Source organism: Pteropus vampyrus, unplaced genomic scaffold (assembly GCF_000151845.1).
Source record: "Pteropus vampyrus isolate Shadow unplaced genomic scaffold, Pvam_2.0 Scaffold20, whole genome shotgun sequence".
Taxonomy (NCBI): Eukaryota; Metazoa; Chordata; class Mammalia; order Chiroptera; family Pteropodidae; genus Pteropus; species Pteropus vampyrus.
The window spans coordinates 2,341,568-2,368,132 of record NW_011888801.1 but is presented as its reverse complement, the minus strand read 5'-3'; the positions used below and the strand labels follow the sequence as shown (position 1 = coordinate 2,368,132).

General features: G+C 38.3%; 1 protein-coding gene across 6 annotated transcripts in view; it reads right to left on the bottom strand.

Moving 5' to 3' along the window:
• Positions 1-26,338, bottom strand: part of KAT6B (lysine acetyltransferase 6B) — a 171,389-nt gene extending 145,051 nt beyond the window's left edge. The window contains exons 1-3 of one of the 6 annotated variants that reach the window (XM_023527931.1): positions 26,249-26,338; positions 15,985-16,051; positions 12,245-13,121 (exon numbers count right to left, since the gene is read on the bottom strand). In XM_023527931.1, the coding sequence (XP_023383699.1) occupies positions 12,245-12,865 (621 nt within the window). In that variant the 5' untranslated portion in view covers positions 12,866-13,121; positions 15,985-16,051; positions 26,249-26,338. Of the gene's footprint in view, positions 1-12,244; positions 13,122-15,984; positions 16,052-24,827; positions 25,083-25,147; positions 25,170-25,935; positions 26,041-26,248 lie in introns of those variants that run through there. The other 5 variants (XM_011355294.2, XM_023527930.1, XM_011355293.2 and 2 more) reach the window with 5 other exon arrangements.
• Positions 26,339-26,565: the final 227 nt, after the last annotated feature.

Here is a 26,565-nt window from a genome sequence, read left to right as displayed (position 1 = left end):
TCACCCCTAAATCTTTCTGTATTTTTCAGTCTGTACAATGAGCATGTGTTACTCTGAAAACAGACTCTTTTTCCGACGATTTAAATACAAAGAAAAAAGAAAAAAAAAACTGTGAATTTTAGCCATTCTTGGACTCAGTGACTAGAACAAGTCTCCAAAAGGAGAGGAGGTCTTCATTAGGAGATAATGACATCAATTTATACTTTTCCTTCAAGAGGAGGAAGTGTGGGGCGGCGGGGAGACAGTGCCAGGGGATACTGCCCCCCCCATAGCCCTGGACTCCACCCGGCTGCCTTTCTATCAGGGCCCAGGAAAAGCTCACTACCTTGCTATTTCGGGGCCCTGTGGTTGTAGCAAACTATCCCTATGTGGTCCGTGCTGTTATTATCTCCATGTGTCAGCTGAGGAAACCAAGACACAGACTGTATTTGCCCAGTAGAAAAGTCAGGATTTGAAACTAAGCACTCCGGCTCCAGAGCCATTTCCTCCTAAGACTTCTTTGTAATGACCTCTAAGATCTCCCTTAGCAAGAACTAGGACCCTGCCCAATTAACACATCTAGCCTGTTTCCTGGACCACATAAGCAGACTCCATTTGCTCATACATAAAAGAAGAAACTTAGCCTCGGGCAATGATTCCCAAACTTTTGCTGCACAGTGGCATTACCCAGAGACCTTTGAAAACTTCTAATACCTGGCTCCAACTCCTGACATTCTGATTTAATGTGTGTGGGGTGTGACCCAAGGATTGGAATTTTTAAAAGCTCTTCAGATGATTCAAATGTGCAGTAGTCTAGGAAGCACTGGCCTGAATCAAATGACCTGTGGAAGGAAGGGAGAGGCGAGAGGCTCCAGAAAAATGCTGGTAAATATAGACAATCCCAATATTTTGCTTACAATTTCAGGGGTTCACAAACCCCCTGAATGGAGTGCTTGAACCTCAGCTTAAAACTCATGAACTTGGTGATCTCAACGACTGCTTGCGACTCTAAAATGTTACTCTACAAGAATAATTATCATACAACAGTTTTACTGTTAATTCATAACAGAGACAAGGAATGAATTTGATAACTTTTGGCTTTCTATTCGGAAGCACAAACTCCAAGTTCAATTAATCAATGGTTTCCTTTGGGATGTGTACTGAGGAAAGGGATTAGCAATATAACCTTATATCAGCGCTATCCAAACTGTTTAAAATCAAATGCAAAGATCTCTACACAAGAGAACAGCTGTAGCAAGAAGGGGAGAGGAGAGGGCCCATCATCAAATCATCTTAGCAAACCGCAGGCTAAACAAGTTAAATCTCAGAAGTTCTCAGGGACTTTAAATCTCAGAACATTATTAGCATCATTAACATCTTAAAGAATACTGTACTTCCTTCTACTTCAGAATATTGTTTAGGAAAAGCCACCTTAAATGAATTTTAACAAGTTTATTCAGTAACTCCTATTATAAACACTAAAAAGGCACTTAGAGGTCCAGGTTTATAAGAACATACGTATAATTCTTTTCAATACCTTTTCTTTAAAAGAAGTTTTTCATGAGAAAAATAAGAGGCCATGATGTAGTGTAATAGTTAAGTGCACAGATTATGGAGCCAAGATGCTTGAGTTTGAATCTTGGCTCTACTACATTAGCTATGTGACTTTGGGCAAGACCTTTAACCTCATGTGCCTCAGTTCCCTCCTTTGCAAACCAAGAATGAAAAGAAGTACTACCTCGCAGGCAAGTTACCATATTTAAAACACTAAGTAGTACCTGACTCATAGTAAGCAATATATAAACACTGGCCGTTATTCATTCCTAAAGAAAAGAAAATTTCAATCACTCTGAAAATGAAGATCACGCCACTAGTCATTTGAGAAAGAATCACATAGCTGCATGTTTTGACTGATAATTTTAATTGCCATCTGAATATGATTTTTATTTTGTAACTTCTACAATGCCCAGTACAGTGCCTTATAGGTTACAAGAATTCAATAGATATGTGTTGATTTCATCCAAATAAATGAGACACCTAGAAGGTGGTGAAGTGGCTATATTCCAACTTGTGTGCCAGGATTGAAACATCAGCTCCAATACTTCCTGTGAACTACTGGGCAAGATACATTTTCTGGTCCGTTTCTTCACCTGTGAAATTCCATTAATAACAGTACTATCTCTCAGGGTTCATGTAAAATTATTTTGCATGTATTAAATACTTAGAACATTACCTGGTATATAGGAAGCACTAAGTAAAGATGATAGTGATATCTCTTCTTGCGTGTTTTATGTAGAACCTTCAAATCTAATATGAACTGTTTATTATGCATGAGGCATAAGTACCTGTTTTAACCACATTCTTTTGCTTTTGTTGTATATCACAAACAAAATGGAGGACTTAAATAGTCACAAACACAAATCGTGGATTTTAGGAGAGTTAAGGTACTTCCTGTAAGATACATGGTGATGTTCTACTACGTCAGATTTAAAAACAACCTAAAAAGTGGTGATCTTGATGATATTTATTTCATTTTGCTCTTAAATCTTTAGAAGCTAGAAAAATGCATACAATTTGCACCTGATCAATGTTCTGCAAACTGCCTGTGGGTTTGTGTTCATATCCTAGCAAGATTTATTACTAACCAACATGCCACGCTAAATTGAAATCAAGATATTACACAATTTTCCAATAAAGAGGTGATTTTATAAGTTGATATAAATGCTTCATGAGGATGTAATTGGTGGCATCTTGTTATTTTTCAGTAGCTGGTGGAAAATGAGATAAGTTGTAAGGTTCACAGAGGGTCAAGGCTCATCAGATGAAAAGATCATCTTTTTTTTATAAGCTCTAGAAAGGACATTTATAGGCTGATAACAGTTATTCTTTAATGATTGGAATAATCAGTATATCCAAAGCATTCCAACTGACTGCAGCTACTGCAGAAGATTCTACTAAAATATTGTAAAATGAAAGGAAATGGAAGATTCTTGAAGTTAACTGCTTTTGTGAATATCTTGGTTTGCTATTCATTTTTTCTGAGTTCTTACTAAGACCTGAAAAAATATAATATACATCCTACCTGCCTGGTATTTGTCCTTTTTGCCCAACTTTATTAAGATATAATTGACATATAACATTGTAAGAATTATATTATTATTTTTAAATAAGTCAATTTATTTTTCAGCCTATCTAAAGTTCTCTAATTGAAGATTCAAATTTAAACAGACATAAAATTCTTCAAATGTTATGTAAATCTTTAAAATATCAAAGAGTCTATTTTATTAAATCGTCATATTTTTATGCACTCTGTGGGCATTTAAATGAAAGAGCCTTCTCTACAACTTTAAGAGCACTTCTCAGAAAACATTTTGGATGTCCAAACTCCAATTGTTAAAAACTCTCAAGCTATCACTGCCAAATCTGTTCTTCAGTTCTTCGACTGGTGAGTAAAGAAACACTAAATGAAAGCAGAAGGCAGTCCCTGCTCCTGTCCCCATGGAAATAGTTCAAGGTATACCATGAGAACTAGAACCCAGGACTCTTGCCTCCTAGCCTTCACTGAGCATTACTTTCATAAACTGTGATTCATTCCTTTCTAAGCAGACTTAGACTATGTTACATCATAGGCCCCAAACCTTCAGATTTGCAACCTCCAATGCAAAAGATGATTTAGGTGAAACCACTGTATGGCAGGCAGAATATTGTTGCCCTCACCTCGCCACCCCCCTCCCCCCAACATGCACACAAATATCCACTTCCTAGTGCCAAAAACCCGTGAATCTGTCACCTTACATGTCAAAATGACCTTACGGCTGTGATTAAGTTAAGAACTTTGAGATGGGGAGATTATCCTAGATTATCTAAGCGGCCCAAATCTAATCACATAAAATCTTTAAAAGCTGTCTAGGCTGTGGTCAGAGAGAAATATAACTATGGAAAAATGGTCAGAGAGATGTGATGTTGCTGGTTTTGAAGATGGAAGGAAGGGGTTATGAGCCAAGGAATGCAGACAGCCTGTAGAGGCTGGAAATGGTGAGAAACATTCTCTCCTACAGCCTCCAGAGGAATGCTGCCCTGCTGACAATGTGACTTTAACTCAATGAGACCCATGCTGGATTTGTGACCTCCAAAACTGTTAAGACAATAAATTTGCTTTGTTTTAAGCCACTATTTTATGGTAATTTGTTGCAGCAGTAACAGAAAACTAATACCCACTGAATGAATGGTTTATTCACACGGTTACAAAGTATCACTGTATAGATTACTTATTAACTACAAAAGGGAAAAGGTGCCTTTAGTAAGAGAGATCTGGCAAACACCACCTTAACTAACAGATCAAATAAGCACTACCGGTAACAAGATAACCTGAAAAGGATATATCTACTGATATGACAAAACAGGAAATATATATTACCTATGCAATATTCTTGCCAAAAATGTTTACCCTGAATCTAATCATGAGGACACAGTCAAACACTAATTGTGGGACATCCTACAAGGCAACGGACTTAGACTCTTCAAAAATGTGCCTGACAGGAGAAACAAAAAAAGAAGGAAAACTGTTCCCTATTAAAGGAGATATAACAACCAAATGCAATGTGTGATCCTTAACTGGCTCGCAGATCAAAAACAAGTTATAAATGATATTTTGCAGCCATTTGGGGAAATACGGACTGTCTATTAGATAACACTCATGTTTCACTATTAAATTTCTTACATGAGATAACGGTATTGTGGTTATATAGAAGAATGCTGCTCCATATGTAATTAAGTATCATTATAACTTAATACCATATCTTAATATCATGTCAACTATGTATTTCTAAATAGTTCAGCCAAAAATTATTAATGTGTGTATGTGTATAAATACATACGCATATAAAAACAGACACACATATACAAGGGAGCGAGAAAAAGAACAAATGTGGGAAAATGTTAACAATTGGTGAATCTAGGTAAAAGAAAGACAGCACTTATTGTACTACTCTTTCAACTTTTCTGAAATACTGCAATCTTGTAAAGCATAAAGTTAAGCCGGAACTATCTTCCTGGCTGCCCCCATTGCCTACCTTTCCAAGTCTCCTCACATCCTGCCAGCAGTCTAACTAGACGGAATAGCTTATGTTCTTCAAACAACCCCATTCTCTTCTACTAGCAGATTTTGTTTTCTGCTGCTTTCCTTATATTTCAAAGCTCAATAGCTAGGGTTGGGTTTTGATATAAGGCAGAAGCTTCTACATGATATCAAAATACTAGCATTGGGAATAAGTTGATTGAATATCAAATAGTAATCACCATTTGAAGTCAATACTGAATATTAACTTGGGCATTCTTTGCTTCTTACTATTATTTCTCTTACCCCATATAATCTTTCCCCTGTTTCTTGAACTTTATCATTCCCGTTTATGATCTGAGAGGGTCACAAGCATGGCAGTAAACCATGGACAAAAAGCAGGACCAGTTGCATCAGAAACTATTACAGAAACATTCAAGTGCTGCCTCTGGCTCCCAGCCCACATCACTCTGAGTATCACAGGCAAGGATCACCTCCTTACTGTAGGCCTCATTGCATTCCATATGGCAACTTACTGACATCAAAGAAGATGGAAGAATTTATCGAAATTCACCAGGCTAGTCCAATTCCTTCCCTTGAACTGTGGAAGAGTCGCTGATATCTCAACTGCCTCTTGTACAATACCTTTTTCCCTAAATGCTAAGATTTTACAATGTTAAAAAAAAGGGGAGGGCAGGTTACTGGACTAATAGATGGAAGGAAGATTAAGAACAAAAGACCTCCCTGATAGCACAAAGAGCTAAAATATTGGTATATATACCTACAATATACCCACAATAATAGTACAGAGGAACAAAAATTGAACTTGTAAATAAAATTAAGCTGCTCTTCTGAAACGCCTGTGTAACTACAGACAGGAAAAGGCCCAGCATGGTTTCTATGTATGCTTATACTGTTTCTAATAGAAAGGACACAATCAAGCCAAAACAAACATCTGTTAACCAGTTAAGTTTGTTAATGAAACAAAATTGCAGCTGGTTTTATCAAAGATCAAAAGTGAAGCAAATTAGAGAAAGGATGTACGAACAAAGCTGGTTTCTAAAAAATAATGGCTAAAGAATTCTAAAGCTACTTGTCAAATTAACACAAATCCTTCCTGGATTTTGCTTAGACCACTGATTAGTATTTATTTTATATCTTTGTAGAGCCCAGCCTCACAGTTTAAATCTAATTTTATTCACTCTAGAACTCTGTATAGTTCATTTTGCAGACTTTTCAAAATATTATCTTTCATAAAACAAAACCAAAAAAGTTATGTTCTGCATTAATATTCTGCTAATTAAAAGGTTCATTTATAAAAGGAAAAACAACAGTATACAGTTTGCAACTCCTGGAGACTTCTCTGGGAAAGCAGTCCAGTCCCCAGCAGAAGCCCAACAACAGTGATTAGCATTTCACGATGTGCATTCCCATACCTCCTTATACGCATAAACTCCCCTTCACCTGAAGGCAGTGAGACAAGCGCACCCACACACAAATAAAAACATACTTTCCTGTAGCCCTGCTGACTTAAAATGTCATAAATTATGTGGCTGACTCATTCGCTAACTTCAATTTAGTAAGCTAATTGATGTTTATGTACTTAGAAACATTAAAAGATTGGAAAGATCAAAGTACCTGAGAAAATAAAGATTCACATTTGAAATGCTGGTGTAACTAGAGAACAGTTTTATCAAATCCATTGTTGTTTAAGTACAGACCAAGAAAATTAAGTTTACAAAAATCAAAAAGTTATAAATTTTACAAAGTTTGCTACTGCAATGATAAAACAATAACATTTTCTCATGTATCCTTTGTTCATTATCATGTACGAAGATAAAATACATAAAAAGAACATAAATTTTCATTCTAAGAAACATTAAAATGTACTATTTATTAAATAAAGTTTGAAGGGAAAAGATAAATAAAAATCTTTGCCATCCAAGTTACAATCAAAATAAATCAGCAAACAGCACTTAATTTAAATAACTTTAAAGCTATATAATATAATATAGATTTCCTTAGCACTGAAAGTATACAAACGTAGCTGTTATACTCCAATAGGTATATGGAATACAACAGTAAATTCCTGAACGCTGCTGAAAATATCCAAAATCAATCAAGAAACCATACCCTTAGCATCCTTAATGCTTGGAAGAAAATACCATTAGGAAATCAGAAAACAGGCTGATCTATGTTTATGTATCATTCATGTCAGGATTATGTGTTGTAGAAAAGGCAGCTACAGTATCAAATATATCTAAGATCCAAAGAGTTAAAAAGAATGTTTAACACTCATTCTAAGAGTCAAAGATCCTTTGACATCATGTTTCTACTTTACCTAAAGCCTATTTCATTAGAAGTCTAGACAAATCCCATCTTGATAAAAGCTCAAAAGTGGAACAAGCTGTCATGCCTTAGCGTGCAATAGAAAGACTCTCTCACTTTTCATTTTTTGTTTCCCTTGACCCCACTAACTAATTTGAGACAATCCAAGTGCTCATTCAACAATGCCTCAACAACTAGTACTGTCTGCTTACAAAAGCAGTCCTGACAGTAGTCTGCTATTTTGAAGAACTTCTGAAGCTTAATTAACAACATGAACTACAATCTTTTTCCTTCTCTGACCCTGGAACAGCAAGTATTTGATTCACCTATTCTTTCACATTATAATAGGCTTCTGTCTGACTTTAGTCATTCTAAAACTGACTTTCATCTATACCAATTCCAAAATTCAGATTATATGAAGAGTATATTTTGCAATATTTAGAGCTTTATCCAACTTTCAGTTAAATACTCTTAGCAAAGCATTCTTTGGGAAACGTGACATCTGCAATACAAAGGACACCATTTCAAAGGAAAACTAAGAAGGCCAACAGAGAGGAGGACATTTGGACTCTCCATAATTAGCAGATAAAACACACACACACACACACACACACACACACATTCCTGCCAAAAAGATGCAGAGTTGTCTGAAACTATGAACGGATCCCCTAGGGCTGAGAGACTTCTGGAAGTCTGCCTCATCAAAGAACAATATGGATGAGTGAATGGTCCTTTACAAAACACAGGTGACTGGCAAAGTCCCAGAGAGATGAGGAAGGTCTCCCTAGGACAGGAATAATGGGCTTGGTGATTAGAGGACAGAGTGGAGAAAACTGAAGAAAGTAAAATCTAAAAATAAAGTTCTTCAATTTACAACATTTATTCAACACAAGAAACTGATATATGATGTACATTAATCTTTTATTTATGAAAATATTTCATTCCAATAACACTGACAAAAACCTTAATAAAATATCTCCCTATAAATAATGAGGAAGAAGTAGAAAAAACAATTGAATAAGCCAAGACCACGAAAAGAGACAAAACATAGTTTTGTCTCTCAGCAGCATTTCTAATCATCTGTGCTCCTTTTAAAACTCATCTTATTTATTTTTTTGACAGCATCTATGTTTTTGAATTTATGTTTAAATGTTTTTATAAGATTCTAATAGTTCATTTCTTAAAAAAAAAAAAAATCAAAAGTGTCTCCCAACTATAGTAGTCTAGAGTAAGAGTTCCCATATATTATGTACTGTACTAGAAATATACCAAGATTTGACACTTAATAAATTTTAGGAAGATATTCCCAATAAAGTGAAATACCAAGGAATCTGTTTAAAACTGAACAAAATTGGTTTTATAAAAATGCTAAAGTCCAAATGTTCTAATGGAATCTTAATGCCACAAAGTCTGTGGTGACAACTGAAGTCCCTCTTAGAATATTTGACTTTCCAAAGTCCTCATAATCTGACCTAATTGAGCTTTACCACTTTTAATAAGAAACACTAATACTATCCTTTAGGAGTTCCCTCACCAAGTCAAAGATAAAGTTTTATCTTCAATGGTTTAATTCATTTCCATATCACCTCACCAAAGAGAGCTTTCTTAAATAAATACAAAAAAGTTATGCTAAGAAGCCACTGTGGTAATATCCAATTTGAATTCTAGACTATCAGAAGATGTGCAATTACATTTCAGAAAGGAAAGGAGCCCTTCTATTTTAACTTGCATTGTATTCCGCCTAGCAGTCATGCATAGGAATGATGATGATGTTAAATCTAATTAGACAGAGATTTACTATTTCCCCCAACTGCTTTCCCATATTGCTAATATTATAAATAGTATACGCTTTAAAAACTGAAATAGGCTCATTGCAGTTCCCAAATTTAAAATACCGGAAACCTATTTGTTGGGAAAAACTGCTTCTAAACATTTGTGGAACTGCAAGAGATAATTTTACTGTTAATGAAAAGCCACCACTATTGGCCAGCATACAGCCCAGCAGTAAAGAGGTCTGGAGTCAGACTATCTTGTTAGGATCTTGGCTTCACCACTCACCAGCTCTATAAGCGACCTTGGACAAATTACTTAGGCTTTGATCCTCAGTTTTTCATCTGTAAAATAAAGATAATAATCTATGGCCCTCACAGTTACTGTGATAAGGAGTTAATAAGTGTAAAGTACTTGGAATAGTACCGACATTTAACCCTTAAGAAATGTTAGTTATTATTTTTACTATTTTTATTTTTTTACAATTAAATGAAACTGCTCAACAAAAGTAACTAGAATAACAGCTTCTTTGAAAGACATCAGTTGACTAAATTGTAATTGAGATTACTGTATCTCTGTACAAACAGCTGCTATTTATATCATAAATGTCCTCCCACAATGCAAACTCTACAGACTTCTAGCGCAAGAACAATGATAATCTGCCTTTCAAATATGTTAGAAAAAGCCCCGTGTACAAGAAACTACAGCATAACCAATCTACATATACATCCAAGTTCAGCAGCTGAAGCAAGAATAATCATTAACATATTATGGTTTTAGAGTAAGAAACTCAAAATATTTTCTACAGTATAAAAAATAGTCACATTAGCTATCTGACATTTTGGATCCCTTTGAGCATCTAATAAAAACTATACACTCTCACCCTAGAAAAACGTGAATAGATATCACTGTCTGATATCAAGGGATTTGTGGCCTACCTTCCCCAAACCCATTCATGGACCCAGGTTAAGAATTTCTATTACATTTACTTAGCAAGTTTACATAGTTTTAAACTATTTACCATTTGCAATCTCAAAGGATAATATGTCTTGATGTAGTTTTTATTACATTTTTTTAAGGAAAAAATGCTATTGCAATATACAATACAAACAATATAATATATTATAGCCAGAGTTGACCTGATTTTCATTTATCTTTATTTGTCCTTTTCTAAGAATTAGATTATGATTACTCAAGGCAACTGATCTCAAAATTTCATCTAGTAAAAATTCTAAGACACGTTTTCTCAGATTTCTTTGTTATATGATGATGCTAACTGGACAACTTAAAGATTTGCATCATAAAAAGAGCAGCAGCAATTGCATGCTAAGCAATAAATTACACTGTTCTCAATCCTAGACACTTTCAGACATGAATTTTCCTTTAGACTAAAAATACTTCCATACGGATGCTGTATGAAAAAAAATATATATATATATATGATAAGGTTAGCAAGAAATGGCGAGCAAGGTGAAAGAGGATAGGAAAGGGTCTGTGGAAAATTTGTAGTGACTCCTCTATCACAAGTAAAAATATCCCCTGGATCACAAAATTACTGAAACATACTATTATTAAATTGCCTAAAGCTGTCTGAATTAGTCCACGTACCTGATGACTACAAAATTTTAATAAACCTTAAGGTAGTATATAACTTTTAAAAACAAAGATACCCAAATCCATCAAGAAATGGTTTTATATTCCCCTAAGGAATTTGCTCATGGTATAAGCATTTAAAAAAATATTTAATGAGAAACAGAAGTGCTTAGTGTGGTTGTGTCAGACACAAGTATTAGGATTTGAATCACTGCATTTTTTTAATAAATGTTATTTAAAAAGAAAATTGCATAGGTTTACTTACGTCTTTCTTTATGCCCACATTCTCTCTCAAAAAATTGAGGGCTGGTTATACAAACATAAACACCACCAAAGGACAAGATAAATGTTGAGGAAAACTGATAACCTAAAAATATAGTTAAGATATAAATGCTAGCATTCCAATTAGCTCATGGAAAGGAAAACCACCTGGTCCTACCCAGTTTCTAGAGCTGGGTCCCTATTCAGCTTAAAGCACTGAGGGAAGCAGGATCTATCTTAAGAGCTGGCAGTATCCAAAGAGGGAAAAAACACCATCAGGAGCACAACTTTTCCTAACACTTGTGTTTCCATCACTTCTAAAAATGTAGTTAACACATACAACCACTTTTTCTATCAACAATGGTTAATGCTTTACATGATGTAAAGTTAACTGATATCAATGTATCCACTCGCCCAAGGGACAGACAATAAGGCCCAAAACTGGAGAGCCTCGATTATTATAAACAATTTGCTGTTGCTCTACTTTGGTTTTAGTTTGGGCAGTAATTTCAGTAGCTTTGAAACAAAACAAAAGAAAATCCTACTCAACCAAAGACTTAAAATTGTAGCAGTAACTTAAGGAGAAATCTGCCATATATGTATAAATACTACAGAAATAACATAAGCCCCAGGGAAACCAAAGAGTATAAGAAAAGATATGGTATGAGACAAAATAAACATTCGCTTTCACCCACTGAGAAGTAGACAATAAATTATTTCAAACTGAAACAGTCAGGATTTAGGTCACATATCAAAACAATTCCAGTATTAAAATAATCAGTCTATAAATTCTTCTTCTCTAAAAATAATAAGAAAGATGAAAAAATATTAATTATACCTCAATAAAGCTGAAAGATAAAGATAAATAATAAAAAGGGAGAAAAATATACAGGGGCCTTTTTTTAGAGTTTTTAAAATATATATTATCTTGCCCTTAAGGAGGATTAAAGTTCTCTATCCTGGTCCCTTCAAGCACTTACCAGTTAATCAGAGTTTAAAAAACAAATCACATAATCATCATGTTAAATGCTTAGTCAACCAATAAGGAAGCTGGTCCTCAGTACATTGTAAAACAATATAGAACACTTTATATACATAACAATATATACATTTTAAAATATAAAAGCCTGCTCTAAGGCAAAACATTTAATTTTATTAAACTTTATTCAGAACCTTTTGTCCACATAAAATATAACTTAAACTGTACCAATGAAAGGGGCAACATTTAGAATACATTAGCATTCTCTCTTCACTTACCTGGTCTTTCTCATGGGGTAGAAGGCTGACAGGTGGGAGAGAGGACGGGAAAGCACTGGGATATTTGGGAGCCCCTTTGCCATCTGAGCTTCCATAATTGACCCTGTACTGCGGTCCGTCTTTCAGTAACCTCCCATTGTTCACTGCTCGTTTGGCCCCCAGTCGCAGCCGCTGCTGAAAGGCTGGGTTGTTGGTGGTGCTTGTGAGATCATTTTGACTTCTGAGATACTTCTCTATGTTCTTCAGGGAGGAGCCGTTCGGCTCCTCAAGTCCTTCAATTGCTCTCCTTAAAAGTTTATTCCAATCCACATTGCGGAGATCATTACATGTTCCTCTAGACCCCTTGGCTGATTTAGGAAAAGTGCCTGGTTTAACTGATGAAAAGCGGCCAGGGTTGTCTGGGTCCTTATAGGAGGCAAGGCCTTTGTTGGTGACTTTGAGAACTGAGCCATCCTGAACACTGAGTTCCAGCTGTTCAGAGACTGTCTTCTTATCCAATCCATGGGAAGTGCTGACTGCATGGCAGATTCTCTCTTCAGAGGGCCTTTGCTTTTGCTTTTTTATTTTCTGTATAGCTTCAAGAATCCACTCTGTGTAAAGTGGGTTTGCAAGTTTTACCATGGTTGACAAATGACTTCTTCAATACAAAAGTTACCCATAGAGGTTTTCCTTGTATTTAACAGAACTTGCGCATTTAAAAGTCACTTACAATTCAATAAATGGGAAGAGTATTCCAGACCATATTAAGCAACATCTTACAAACATCCATCCTTAGAGTAAAAAGAGGACAAACAGGCTATGTTGACAGTTGTCTTATTTTGACCAACCGGAAAGACTGCATTTAGGTGAAGAACATCTTGAACCAGGAAATCAAGACCTTAAAGGATAAATAGGGGGGAAAAGCTCTTAATAATGGAACTTCCAAAAATAAATTTAAAAACTCTTTAATATTACTTTTCCTGATGTAAAATGACCCCAGAAGTAATGATAGGAAGGTATTATGTAACAAAGCCACAGTGACTATATTTTCCAACCAGAAATTGGGTCTCAGTCTGAGAAAGAATTTTTTAGGATTTTTCATTTATTATTTATACAAAGTCACTTATAGGGCATTTAAGAGATCACGTCTAAGTTATATTTAATGAATAACCTTTTATTGAAATTAATAAGATTACATGAAGGTGGTTCAAAATATGTCTATCATAAACATAAAATCATTATCAAAGAACTAGTATATAATCCAAAAAATCTAACAGAAGTACATCAAACTTACTTTATGAAATCTTAAACTTTAAAAAAAAAAAAAGAATAATCTTGATTCTTCTGTTTCAACTAGATACTATATTTCTAAGGTCTCACACCAAGAAAATTTCACATCTAGCCACGTCTATAGAATTATATCCTCCCATCCCTTTGAAAAGGGTCTGTGACACTCTATAATCAACAGGCTGGAAAACTGAAACTAATACAGTAACATAACCCTTTACCTTTTAAATAATATAGCATTCTAGGTTTCTTAGTACCTAGTTAGCTCCTGAAACTGCTCGATACAAGGAAGGTTCATACAAATCTGATGCCAGGTAGACAGCAGTATTGCTCTCCAAGAGCCTCTTGGTATACATAAAAACCACCCTGGATCTCTAATCTGGTACTGAGTACACCTGCAAGGAACACCAGGAGAAAGTGCCCTGGCCTGGGAGTTGGGTCAAATCTGGGCTCTAATCTTGCTTCTGCACTGTAATATTCACATCTTAACTCTTTTAATAGTTTAAAGTTTAAGAGCATGCTCACATATAACTTGTCAGTTAATCTGCAGGCTGACTCTATGGGTAAACTGAGGCTCAGGGGAAGATGGAAATCATTCAAGGTAACAGTCAGTAGATTTAAGGCTTAAAGGCCATTATTCTAATATTTAAGTCCAGCACTATCTTCACCTGAGACACAACTGCCTGCGTTAGCTAGTTCTGCCTCTGCAATCAGACTAATGGTATGAATGCCACCTCTACCAATGTCTAGCTGAGAAACTTGGGTAAGTAACAAGTTTCAGTAACTTTACCTGTAAGGCAATATTAATACAAGCGTCACAGGATTGTTGAAAGAATTAAGTGAACCCAATATCTAATATTCAATATACAGTCATTGGTTCCATCAAATGTCTATACACTCTGAAAAATATCTCATAAAATACAAAATTAAAGTTATCTCTGGTTATTTAGATTTAAATTACCTAAATATGAGGAAAATAATATTTTCCTTAAAATTTTAGCAAGATATCCTAAAGAATTTAATATTTGTTCACAAAGATTCTGTTGCTGAAAAATAGTTGGGCCATTGAACTATACTTGTTCAGTCAACTTAAAAGAGACAGTTTAAAAAAACACTGTCTTCCTTGTGATCTGTAAACGAGAAGTTCACTCCATTTTTCTTTCTCTCAGATTCAGAAACTTGGGGCTGAGGAACCTTAGAGGTCATCCAGTTCAACCTCTAGTTATCCAGTAAAAGATCCCTTTCTCAATATCCCCAAAAGAAGGGTCATAAAGTCTCAAAATACTTCCAGTGTTTGAGAATTTGTTCCTTTTTGAGGCAGTTCATTTCATCGTTGGACACCTCTAATTGTAATATATTTCTTGCTCACAGGAGCCAAAATTTGCCTTCTCATAAATTCTACCTACTAGTTCTAGCTCCTATGGAACAATCATGAAAAATTCTTATTATTTAATATGACAGGCCTTCAAATATTTGAAAACAAGTATCTTTTGAAAACCACTACAATCAATCCCATTCTACCTCTAGCCCCACTTTAGACGATTCACATCCAAGATCCTTAACCTTTCCGTATATCACATGGTTTCCAAGCACCTCCTTTTGGTTGCTCACTAGTAGCTAACGCTCATCTTAAAATATGGCAATCCAGGCATTATCCAATTATTAATGCAATCCAAGGTTACATGAACTTTCTTAACAGCCCTGCCACACAACTGTCTCATGCAAAGCAGTCCAACCAAAAATCCCAGATCTTCTCACAAAAAGGATGTCAAGCTGAGTCTTTCTATTCCCTTTCTTATACGAACTTAAATGCTGGGATTTAAATTTTATTACAGTTCAAGTTCATTTTGGTGGTTTGAGTCTATCTTCCAATCTATTAAAGATTGTTTTGAATTCTGATTCTGTCATCTATGTCATCTGCAAATCTAATAAGCACTTCCCCTGTCATTATACAGATCACTGACAAAAATGTTAGACTTGGAACATGATGTGTTTAGGAATGAAATCACTGGCTTTCATAGTGCAACCACTTTCAAGATAGAACACAGGAATCATTCTGTTAGAAAGTTTAGAACAGGAAGCTGATCTTTCCAAAGTAAAATGGTTTGGGGCAAAATTTCATTAGAGGATATTTCACTGTGTCCAAGTAATTATTTCGTCTTCCATCATTTATTCAGGATGAATCAACTAATTTAATTTGACTGCACAAAATACAACCATAGGAAGCAAGAAAAGAAGTCACAGAAAAGTATCCAATATTGCAAAGTTGCTTTCAGGAATCTTGGTTACACAAGCAAATGAACACACATTAAAACAAAATGCATTTCATAAGTAATAAATACTCAAAATATACCTTCATGACAAGCTATTACCACAATCCTTACCCACAATCAAAAGAATCGTTCGTATCCATTACCAACACATTTCAGTGAGACTGACATTTTATATATTAAAAATAAAATAAGGGAAAATACCAGGATTGGAACGCCAAACATTTTAACAGTCCATGACAAAAAAGACTGTCCAGATCTTCAGGCAAATCTGCCAAAAGAAAAAAAGAAAAAGTAAACGTTAATTTAGGCATAAAGACTTTCCTTAAATTCAGCAACGATCTATGGCTCTCCACAACTACTCAATACACAACAGCTGCAATGAATTTATCAGTACATTACACTTGGTGATATATTAACTCTTTCATGCCACTAAAGAGTATTTAAGAACAGGAACTGAAGCCCCAGAGCAAGTAACTAAAGAGGTTAAACTTTGTTCTTCTTTAAGGCCAAAACTGTTCTCCAAATATTAAAATTCAGGTTTGTGATAGAGTCTAAGAAAGAATATCATGAGAAAAAAAAAATCCCGCCATTCCTCAAATAGCCAGGCAAATGTAACACTGTATCTAGAAAAAAAGAAAAAAAAAAAGAAAAGAAAAGAAACATTTAAAAGTCAGTATTAACTTTCCCAGGCAATATTCACTATTTGTCCCAAAGGTCACCTGGCATCTAGGTACTGACTGGACTATCAAGATATGGTCAATAACTGTACTTAAGAGAAGGATATACCAGTTTCTACAACAGTAAGTATGTGCTGACATAGGTCAAATTTTAGAACAAAATTGATCATTTTTACTTCAAAGGCAAAAAATAAATTTAAAACACTGTAAATAACTGCATGTTGATCTTATCCAAAACAACCAAGCAACCTTAGATCCTCTTTTCCCCTTCCCCAGTCACAGACACACACCCCTCTCCTCAATTTAATCTCAAAATTAGCTCTCATCTGACACCAACCAACAGTTAATTAGGGAGAAGCAGATGTAACTCAGCAGCTCTCTGCTACAAGCAGAATCAGTGTTTTTTAACACATACACAGCTAGGAGAGGAGCAAAATCAGAAGTCTCTTATCTGTATCCAATTCTCAACTTAACACATGTATATTACCCACTTTGTATATTATCTACTCCAAATTTTTTAATCTTAGGCTGGTTTGTTTCTGACATCCTACTGGCCCCACCGTAAATTGCTATACGCTAAGAGAATAGATTGAAAACCAATTTAATTTTAGTCTAAGCAGTATCTAACAAGAAAGAAATCTAAAGGGAAAAAATGCATAATTCATTCAAAAGCCAAATAGAAATGCTTTTTCCCCTGATCCGAAATTATCCACACCATTCTCTTTTTCAGAGCACTAGGATTTATTTCATATATAAACAGGACAGTATCAGTACAACCCTAAAAATCATTATTCTCTTTTCTTTTTTTTCTCTAAAAACTTGAAAGTTCGACTAAAAGGCTACCGAAAGGAGAGTAAATCATTCCAGATTAATTCTGGGACTCATATAGAATAATTAAATTATGCTATTTTCTGAGGTTCTAAATCATTTTATTTTTAACTACAAAATAATATCAATAAATTATATGGTTGTATCATACAGCCTTATAATAAAACACTATTTACATCACTCATTACAAACTATTCTAAACAGATCTAGAGAAATGCTTAGTCCAACACTGAGCTTTTGGCTTGATTAGTATTATATAAATATCAACACTATTCAGAAATATTCATGTCAGCATAAGAAGAGTCAAAATATCCTGGATCATAAATATTATGTGAAGCCTCCTCTAAGCTTTTACTAAAGCTGTGTGTTGTTTCAAAATTAATGTCATAACACGAGTCATGAGATTATGGATGAGCCAAAAACTGGTAGAAAAAATAAAGATTAATAATAGAGTTTACTCTTTTGTCTTCCTGAGTTTTAATAAGTTATTTTTAGCTCTCTCACTTTTATAACCTCCTGGATATTTTCACGGACTATTATGTAACTGAATGAGGATCCACAAACCCTAACAGTATCTTCTGAAACAGAACATACAACTGCTTAAGGAAAGGGACATTAACTTCTTTTCCTCCATAACCACCAGCACAGACAATTGGCATAGTTGCTCAAAATAGCATCCTCGGTTAACAAATATCTGCTGTCTGACAACATCAAACATCATCCATGTGGTGATATTTGTTGGTTTACAAGTCCTGGATGCATCTACTTTCCCTAAAATTAGTGTCTGAGGTCCATAACATGAGAATTCGGAGGTGAGATTATAAATAGTAATCAAAGAACAGCTAACAAATATTTAGCGAGATGTTGTTCTGAGTGTGCAGCCCTAAGATAGGTGCTATGTGTATAAGAAGCAATTAAGCACTGTTTGGTGATTCCTCAAAAACTTAAACAGAAAATTACCATATGACCCTGCAATTCCACTTCTAGGTATATACCCAAAAAAACTGAAAACAGGTACTCAAATAAGTACACGTACACACATTCAAGAAGGCACTATTCACAACAACCAAAAAGTGGAAATAGCACAAATGTCCATCAATATGAAAGGAATAAAAAAATGTGGTATATAGCCATACACTGAATATTATTCAGTCATAAAAAAGAATGAGTACTGATACATGCTATAATGTGGATGAACCACAAAAACATGCTGTAAAAGAAGCCAGGCACAAAAGGTAACATATTTTTTAATTCTCTATATATGACACATGCAGAATAGATAAATCCATAAACAGAACATGAATTGGTAGGGCTGGGGTGGTGGTGGGGGGGTGCATTTTATTTTGAATGGATGAAACTGTTTTAGAACTAGATAGAGGTGGTGGTCACACAACACTGTGAATGTACTAAATACTAAATGTCACTGAATTATTCACTTTAAAATGGTTAGTTTTGTTATAGGAATTTTGCCTCAATAATTTTTTTTAAAAAAAGAACCAAAGCACTTAACTATAATAATGTCAACTATTTTCTGACAACTACTGTGGGCCAGGCACTTTACATAGATTATCAGTAAACCTTAAAACAACCCTGTAGGGTTACATTGTTGCCCCATTTTGCAAAAAGAAAATTGACCCCTGACTTGGTCAAGACCTCAGACCACTAAATCATGAAGGATTTTAATTCAGATGCTAAAACCTAAACTTTTCCTATCTCTCCACTGGTTTTCAAACTAGGCTCCCTGGATCTCTTGTGATAAAGTATCTTGGGTGTCACCTGCAGGTGCCCTTTGTGGGTCAAAGAGTAGGGCCACCATAATCCCTTGCACCAAACACCTCCACCTCAAATGTTCCACATATAGCAGGCTTCTCCCTAAGATTCACTTCAAAGAAAGGGTTCCTCTGATTACAGAAAGAAAAAAGTCTGGAAACAACTGTGACTATATCTTGCTGGATATGGATGGGCAGAACACCCCCTGGATAGATGGAACTTAAACTGGACCTTGAAAGATAAAGCAGAACTTGAATCACTGCCCAGTCTCTCCACCCAAATTCAAATCCTTCATGGCCCAATGCAAAGGACATCTTCTTAGGAGCCCTACCACTCGTCTTACAGGAAGCTTTAAGCTTTCTTACTATTTTGGTATTCATTCTCTACTTTGTATTATGCTTATTTGTGTACTAACCTCATTTCCCTTACTAGACTGTAAAATTCTTAAGGACAGCATTCATGTTTGATTCATCTTTATATGTATACCCTCAAGACTTCCCAGGACTACAACCTGAACATAAGAGGGGTTCAATGCCTATTTGTTAAAAGAATTCATCCATGAGTGAACGAAGGGAATCTAGAAGGCACAGAAGTTAAGCATGAGCTGTCAGACAAAAGGGACACCAAGTCCATGTGCATGCCTAAAGAGAGTATGTGTTGAAGAGGAATAAAAAATAAAGTTGGCTGTGACAAAAGCTAGGGTGAGGCACATGAACATGACAGATGAATAGGAAGCCACTGCAAGATTAGTGAAACAATAAGGCATAGTGGAATGCACACGCATACACACACACAAATTTGTTGAATATTTGAATCACTCTGGCAATAGTACCCATCCAGTCAGTATAGGTTGGAGGGAAGGATGACTGAAGAAACAAACAAAAGCAACCAGCATTTCCTCTCTGCAAACATCAATCTGGTTCAACTTATATTCATGAGTCTGACTCAGCAGCAAGCCCAGAGTAGGCACTCAATAAATGTTAGTTGAATTGAATATTTAATTCCCCATCTTTTTAGAATAATACTAAGTTCTTTCTCACTACTTATTAACATAGAGAGTTTTTAATTCATAAGCTAATAATGTTTTCCAAGGATTTCTAAGAGGCTAAATCACCATGAAAATTATCATTTCAACTAATACATTTTATATTAATTGGAAGTTTAATTTTTCATGTCATGCTCTCCTAGTTGACAATATCCTTGTTATGTCATTAAACTATAATTGTGTAAATCTGCTTCAACAAACAATAACTGAACCATCAATAAACTATTATGGCTTCCATAATCCCTAGCAAAGATTAGTTTCAACATCATCATCATAAATTAGTAGAGACATGTTCCAAATCTCCCCGTGAATCCCATGAATTAGGTTTGCAAAGTCATCCCTGCATTTAAGTGCTCAATAGTTTAGGTCTCTAAACTTTAATCACACTGTTAGGAACCTCACAGGAAATTTGATCCCTTGTAAAACAGAGGATTTTAGAGACAAGATGAAAAGTCATTTGAAGTCATGAGGCCTTTGGAGCCAGGATACACTGATTAGTAATGATGATATTATAACTAAGCACTTTCACTTAAGAAATAATCAACTAAATTTAGAGTGTCTTTTTTTGGCCTTTAAAATTTTTCTGTTCAATCCTAGATTTCTTCCTAATTACAAATCAGCTTCAACTAGGTTTTAATGACAAAGACTGAGAACAATGTATTAAGAAAAAAATCTGACATCTGCATTTGTAAAAGATTATCTTGAAAACACAGATCATTTAACTTTATCACAGATGTCTTCAAACAGGATATCCAGTAGAGCCTGAAAACAAATTAGGGTTCCCCTTCGAGAATCTCAAAAATTTATAGATCTATTTTTAAAAATGAATATATCTACATAGACTTTTGAATACAATTTCAAGGGCTTTCAAAACCTCTATCACCCATCCAAGGACCCTTAAGGCCCACTGCCTGCTCTAACTTTACCTACTTAAAATTTTTTTTTTATACACAGAGAGGTCAATAATTTTATGCAGTTTCAAATGAATTATCTCTACGTATCCACATGTACTTTAATTAGGATATGTTACATTAAAAGTAAGAAAGTTATTCTCATTGGTTTTGGATATTATCAAACAGGCTTCTGAAATCTCATTAAACGAGGAGTTGTGCTATGGTGGGATATATCCAGAGTTCAGGGATCAAGTCCACACTTTGCTAGCTTCCTAAGCTGTGGAATATTGGACATGTTTCATAATAAATGTAAGCCTCGGTTTTTTCATCTGTAAAATGAGAATACATCCCGGTTTTGCAGAACTGTAAAGAGAAATAATTTAGATAACAAATATGAAAGATCCAAAGATGGTGGCAGACACATAGCAGGAACACAATAAAATGCTAGCTCGTAAAAGGAAAAAGAGCAATACAGTCAGTGGGAGACCTGTAAAATCTAATCTGGCTGAACTTCTGCCTATATAACCATTTTCTCCTAAGAGACAGGAGAAGTTAGCACCTGGCTCTTAGCTACAGATACGGAGAAGTCAAAATTCAAGACAGGGAACAGAAGGAAGTGAGCAAAAACAAAAATAGATCTGTAATGGTGAAGATAGGGTCAAGAAAGGTATATCTAACTCATAATCATTTATCTTTCAAGGTCAATAAAGCTTTTAGAAGATAATACTGCATAAGAGAATATCTACTTGACCTGAAGGTAGGAAAAGAGTCTTAAAACAAGACACAAAAAAGCACTAACCATAAAGAAAAGACCAATAAATTTGACTCCATTAAAATTAAGAACTTCTGTTCATTTAAAGACACCATAAAGAGAGTGACAAGGCAAACCACAGAATGGAAGAAGGCATTTGCAACATACACACAGGACAAAGGATTTGATTCCAGAGTAAATAAAGAACTTCTAAATGGCAATAAAAGATGCAAGGCCCAATTAAAAAAAAAAAAATAGGAGGCAGACTTGAATAGAAGCTTTACAAATGAAGAAATTCAAATAGCCAACACATATATAAAAAGCTCTTCAACCTGGTTACTAACCAGGTAAATGCAAAGTTTATCAGATCAGCTAATTTGAAAAGCTAACACGACTGAGAGTTGGAAAAGACAAGAGGCAATGGGAACACTCATATATAACCAGAGAGAGTGTAACCTCGTACAACACTTTGGAAAACAGTTTGACTGGTACCTTAAAGCTGAAGATAAGCATAACCCCGTGACTAGGGAGACCATACAATTCATCATCCAAATCCAGACACTTTTGAGAATTAAGTGTGCTTTATTAATTACACTGGGACAACAGGCATAAGCCAGGATAAATGGTCACCCTGCCTATGAACCAGCAATTCCATTCGTAGGCATACACCTTAGAGAAACCTATACACATGTGCACCAGATGACAGATACGGAAACACTCATAGCAGCTTTGTTCACGATTTCCCCAAACCGGAAACAACTCAAACATCTAGCAATAGTGGAATGGATAATACAAAAATTGTGAAAGTCCAATAAAAAGGTGCTTAAGGGTGCTTTGGAAATGCAAATTAAACCATTATAGGGGGAAAAATTCCCTTCATCACATTTCTCCCATCCATGTACTATTCTGGAAGCAAAGACTGATCACTACAGCTCACACGTCCCTACTTTCCTAAAACAATTTCCTTTTCTCTCACTTTATGCAAATACAGGCATCTGCATACAGGAAAACTGAAGGTGCTTTGTAGAGAACTATTCTAAAAGACTAAAAAGTCGCCTGTGAGGAATCCTGGCATTTAACAAACCCAAATCAATTAGTTTTCTTCCAACTGGTATGTGAAAGTCCATGAAAGTTTAAGTTATTTATTATCTTCCAATACTCATCCTATTTGCCACACTATGCTTTACATCTAACAGTTTCCACCTTATCTGCAAAAGTAGTGCGCGAGAGAAAAGTTTGGTATAATGGCAACGACACAACATCCACTCTACTCAGAGGCCTGGGTATGACTGGCAGGCAAAACATCTACTGACCATGTCATCACTACCTGCCAGTCATTCCTTTAAGTTCCTCTTTTAACGCTAAAACTCATCTCTATCTTTCCTTTCTTTTTTGTTTTTTTGTTTTTTAAACTATCATTTCACATCCCCAACCTTCAACCCTAAGTAGAAGTTCTCAGGTAAGAATCTTCTCCTTTACTGAAATATGCAATGCTAATCTTTCCTTCTTAAAGTCACAGAAAAGACTGTCCCCAATTCATTTTGACATATGTGTGAAGAATTTATTAATAGCAAAAGAATGGAGTGTATTACTTCAGGGCTATCCCAGAAAATCTAGAGTATCCAAGCAAGACAAGGAAGAATGTACTTTACTCACAGTCATACCAAAACAAAAAACAAACAAAAAACAAACAACAACGAAAAATACACACACACCTTTGAACACCATAGACCTAACACTATCCCAACATAACTAAATCCCACATGCTACTTCCACATTCTGCCCATATGGAAGACTCCCCATACGATATACACCGAAAATCCCCGGACACCCACACCAAAAACATACTTGGTTCATTGTTTTATCATATCCCGATACCCTCTCCCACATGCAAGGCTTAAACTCCTTCGTGGGCACTTTTAATCTAGCCCTTCCTCTACTTTTGCCCCTAGTCTCCCACCACTCCTTGCACTCTGCCCATACCAAAGTGTTCCAGAGACTGACACCCTGCACCTTCTCTCCTGCCCTTCAAGACTCCAGCTCAAGTTTCACTCAAAAAATCCAGCCTATGGAACAATCCTCTCTCTCAAACTAACACATTTCTTTGCCCCATCCTCACTCATGGTGCAGTGCACCAAATCGCATTCACTCAGACCTATTGCCCAGCCCTACCCAATCTATTGCCCAACCCCACCCATCGTTCTTCACACCTCCCGCCTCTTCCCACCATCCTGAATGCCACGTCCCCATGAGATTTTCTGCCACAGATATATCTTGCAAGTTCTAAGTAGTCTCCCTTAACATTTATGTCGGTTCCGCTGTCTTATCTTTCAGAGATTCTCCCAAGAATATCCATCCCATCATTCCATATCTTTTTAATGCTTCATATACCACAAAGCTACCAAACCTTTCTATTCCAACATGCCGATTCATTCCAACACATTCCCACCACAGCAACTGTACCTGCTCTTCACATTCCCCCAATCCAATATCTACTCTGCACTGCTTTCTCAACTCTACTCACATCCACCACACCCAGTCCACTCTTACTCTGCCCCACCCCCATAACTGCAATTTCACACTTCGGCATCATTTCACTTGCCCTCACATACCCCTCAGTCCCCCTTCCACATCTCCGATATTGCACCTCTCCCCACTCTCTCTTCTGCACCTGCTTGCACACCTCCAGTTTCCCCTCCCCTCCACCCCCTCACCAATCCTTCCCAGACACTAGCTGGCCCCCAACCGTTTCTACCAGGCCACTCCCACTCAGAAAACCCCTACAAGCCCTCGCCTTCCGACCACCCGAGCCCCACCCCCACCCGATATCGCCCCGCCCCCTCCACCTTCGAGCCCCGCCCCTCACCCTGGAGGCCCTGCTGAGAGGCGGAGCTTGTCCCTCCTCCCCTTTCCCCCGCCCCCTACCGTCACGCTCAGGGGCAACCTGACCCCAAGCGGCCCCACGGTGACCCTCGCGCAGAGGCCTGTGGGAGGGGCATCACAGCCCCCTATCCCCCCTCTTTCCTCCCCCCTCCTGCTCAGTCTCCTCCCCCTGGGAACGCGCGGAGTGGGTGACAGACCTGGCCGCGCGCCACCGCCACCGCGCCTGCCGGGGGCGCTGCCGCTGCCTAAGAAAGAAGCTGCGGCTGCCGCCTGGAGGAGGTGCGGTCGCCTCCGCCACCGTTGCCGCCGCCGCCAGGGGTAGGAGCTAAGCCGCCGCCATTTTGTGTCCCCCTGTTGTTGTCGTTGACATGAATCCGACATGACACTGATTACAGCCCAATGGAGTCTCATTAAACCCGAGCCGCGGCCCCGCCCCACCGCTGCTCCATTGGCCAAGACCGCAGACACTTAGAGCCACCCGTTGGCCTATGAGTCTGTCCGTCACCCACACACTAACCACTCTGCAGCCCATTGGGGCAGGTTCCTGCCGGTCATCTTGCGTCCGCATAGACACACCCCTCGACCCAGCATCCCCCCTCCGGCCCCACCCTGGGGGTGGGTCCACGGCCAGTACCAATCAACAGACCGCTGGGCCCGCCTCTTCTGGGCACTTATTGGTCCAACCCTTTTTCTCTCTCCCAGACACCGCGCCACCTCTACTTCCACCTACCCGCCCGCTATGCCTCTGGAAATGGATTGGGTATACTCACAGCAGAGGTGCTTGGCCTTATTGGCTGCAGACAACGCCAATCAGAGGGCCTTTTTTCCCTCTCCCCTCCCCCACTCACCCCAAACCCCCTAGCCCGCAGCTAAAGTTTGTGTGAGAGCTGATCGCTGGCGGCGGCCGCAGGATTTAGGGGTGGGCGCGGGCGGGCGCGCGCGGGCGGGCACGCGAAGTTAAAATTCGAGGTTCTCAGTCGCCAGCTCCGGTAGTGGAGCGCGCGGACGGGCGCGCCGCCTGGAGCGTTCCATCCCGCCCCCTCCTCCACCCTCTCCTGTCCCGTCCCGGGCGACTACTCGCCCGCCCCCTGGCTCGCATCCTTACCCCCCACACACCCCTTAGCCTGCAAGCCCCAGGCCGGGTGCAGGCTGAACGATGTCGCTGCAGCTTCCTTGCCATCCCATGCCGAGGGGAAGCAAGACCCCTACCCGCCGGGCGTGCACCCCCCGGCTCCACACTCGCCCGTGTCTGCAAGCACGTGCACCGTTCGCCGCTGCCTCCAGCCACCCAGGTCCCCGGCTAACCTCGCCTGCAGCCCGGCCAATCGCTTGCTGCCCTTTGTGCTGCAGCCTGGGTCTCCCCGCTGCCTTCCTCAGCCTCCGCCTCGTCCTTTGCCAGCCGCCCGGGTCCGCAGCGCCGCGCTCCCCCCGCCCGGGACCCACCGCCGCCGCCTCCTTCTCCTCCTCCGCCTCCTCCTCCTCGGCTCCGGGCTGCAGCGCACAGAGCCCGAGGCAGCGCCGCCCAGCCCCGCTCCCCCCGCGCCGCCAGCTAGCCCGCCGGGCCGGGCCGGGGGCGCAGCCTGGACCCCGCCCGCCCCAGTCCCCGCCCCGGGGGTACCTGCCTCCGCCCTGGGGGGCTCCGTTCGCCGCCCTCGGGGGAGGGCGGGGATGCCGGTGTCCGCGGGAGGATGGGGACGCCTGGGCCGTTTGGGGCGGGGAGTGTGCCCGGTAGGGCTGGGACTGAGAGGTGCGGTCCTCGCCAACGCGCCCCCCTCCCGCCGCTGTGGGCCCCAAACTTCGTCCTCTGCCCGGGCCTTGCACCCTCGGGCGATCGCGGCAATTTTGGGGTGGGGGATGCCTCAGGAGCTGTGTCTACCCTGATCACGAGGAAGAGGGAGCAGTGACATTCAGCCACTGCGGACAGGGCACCGCGGA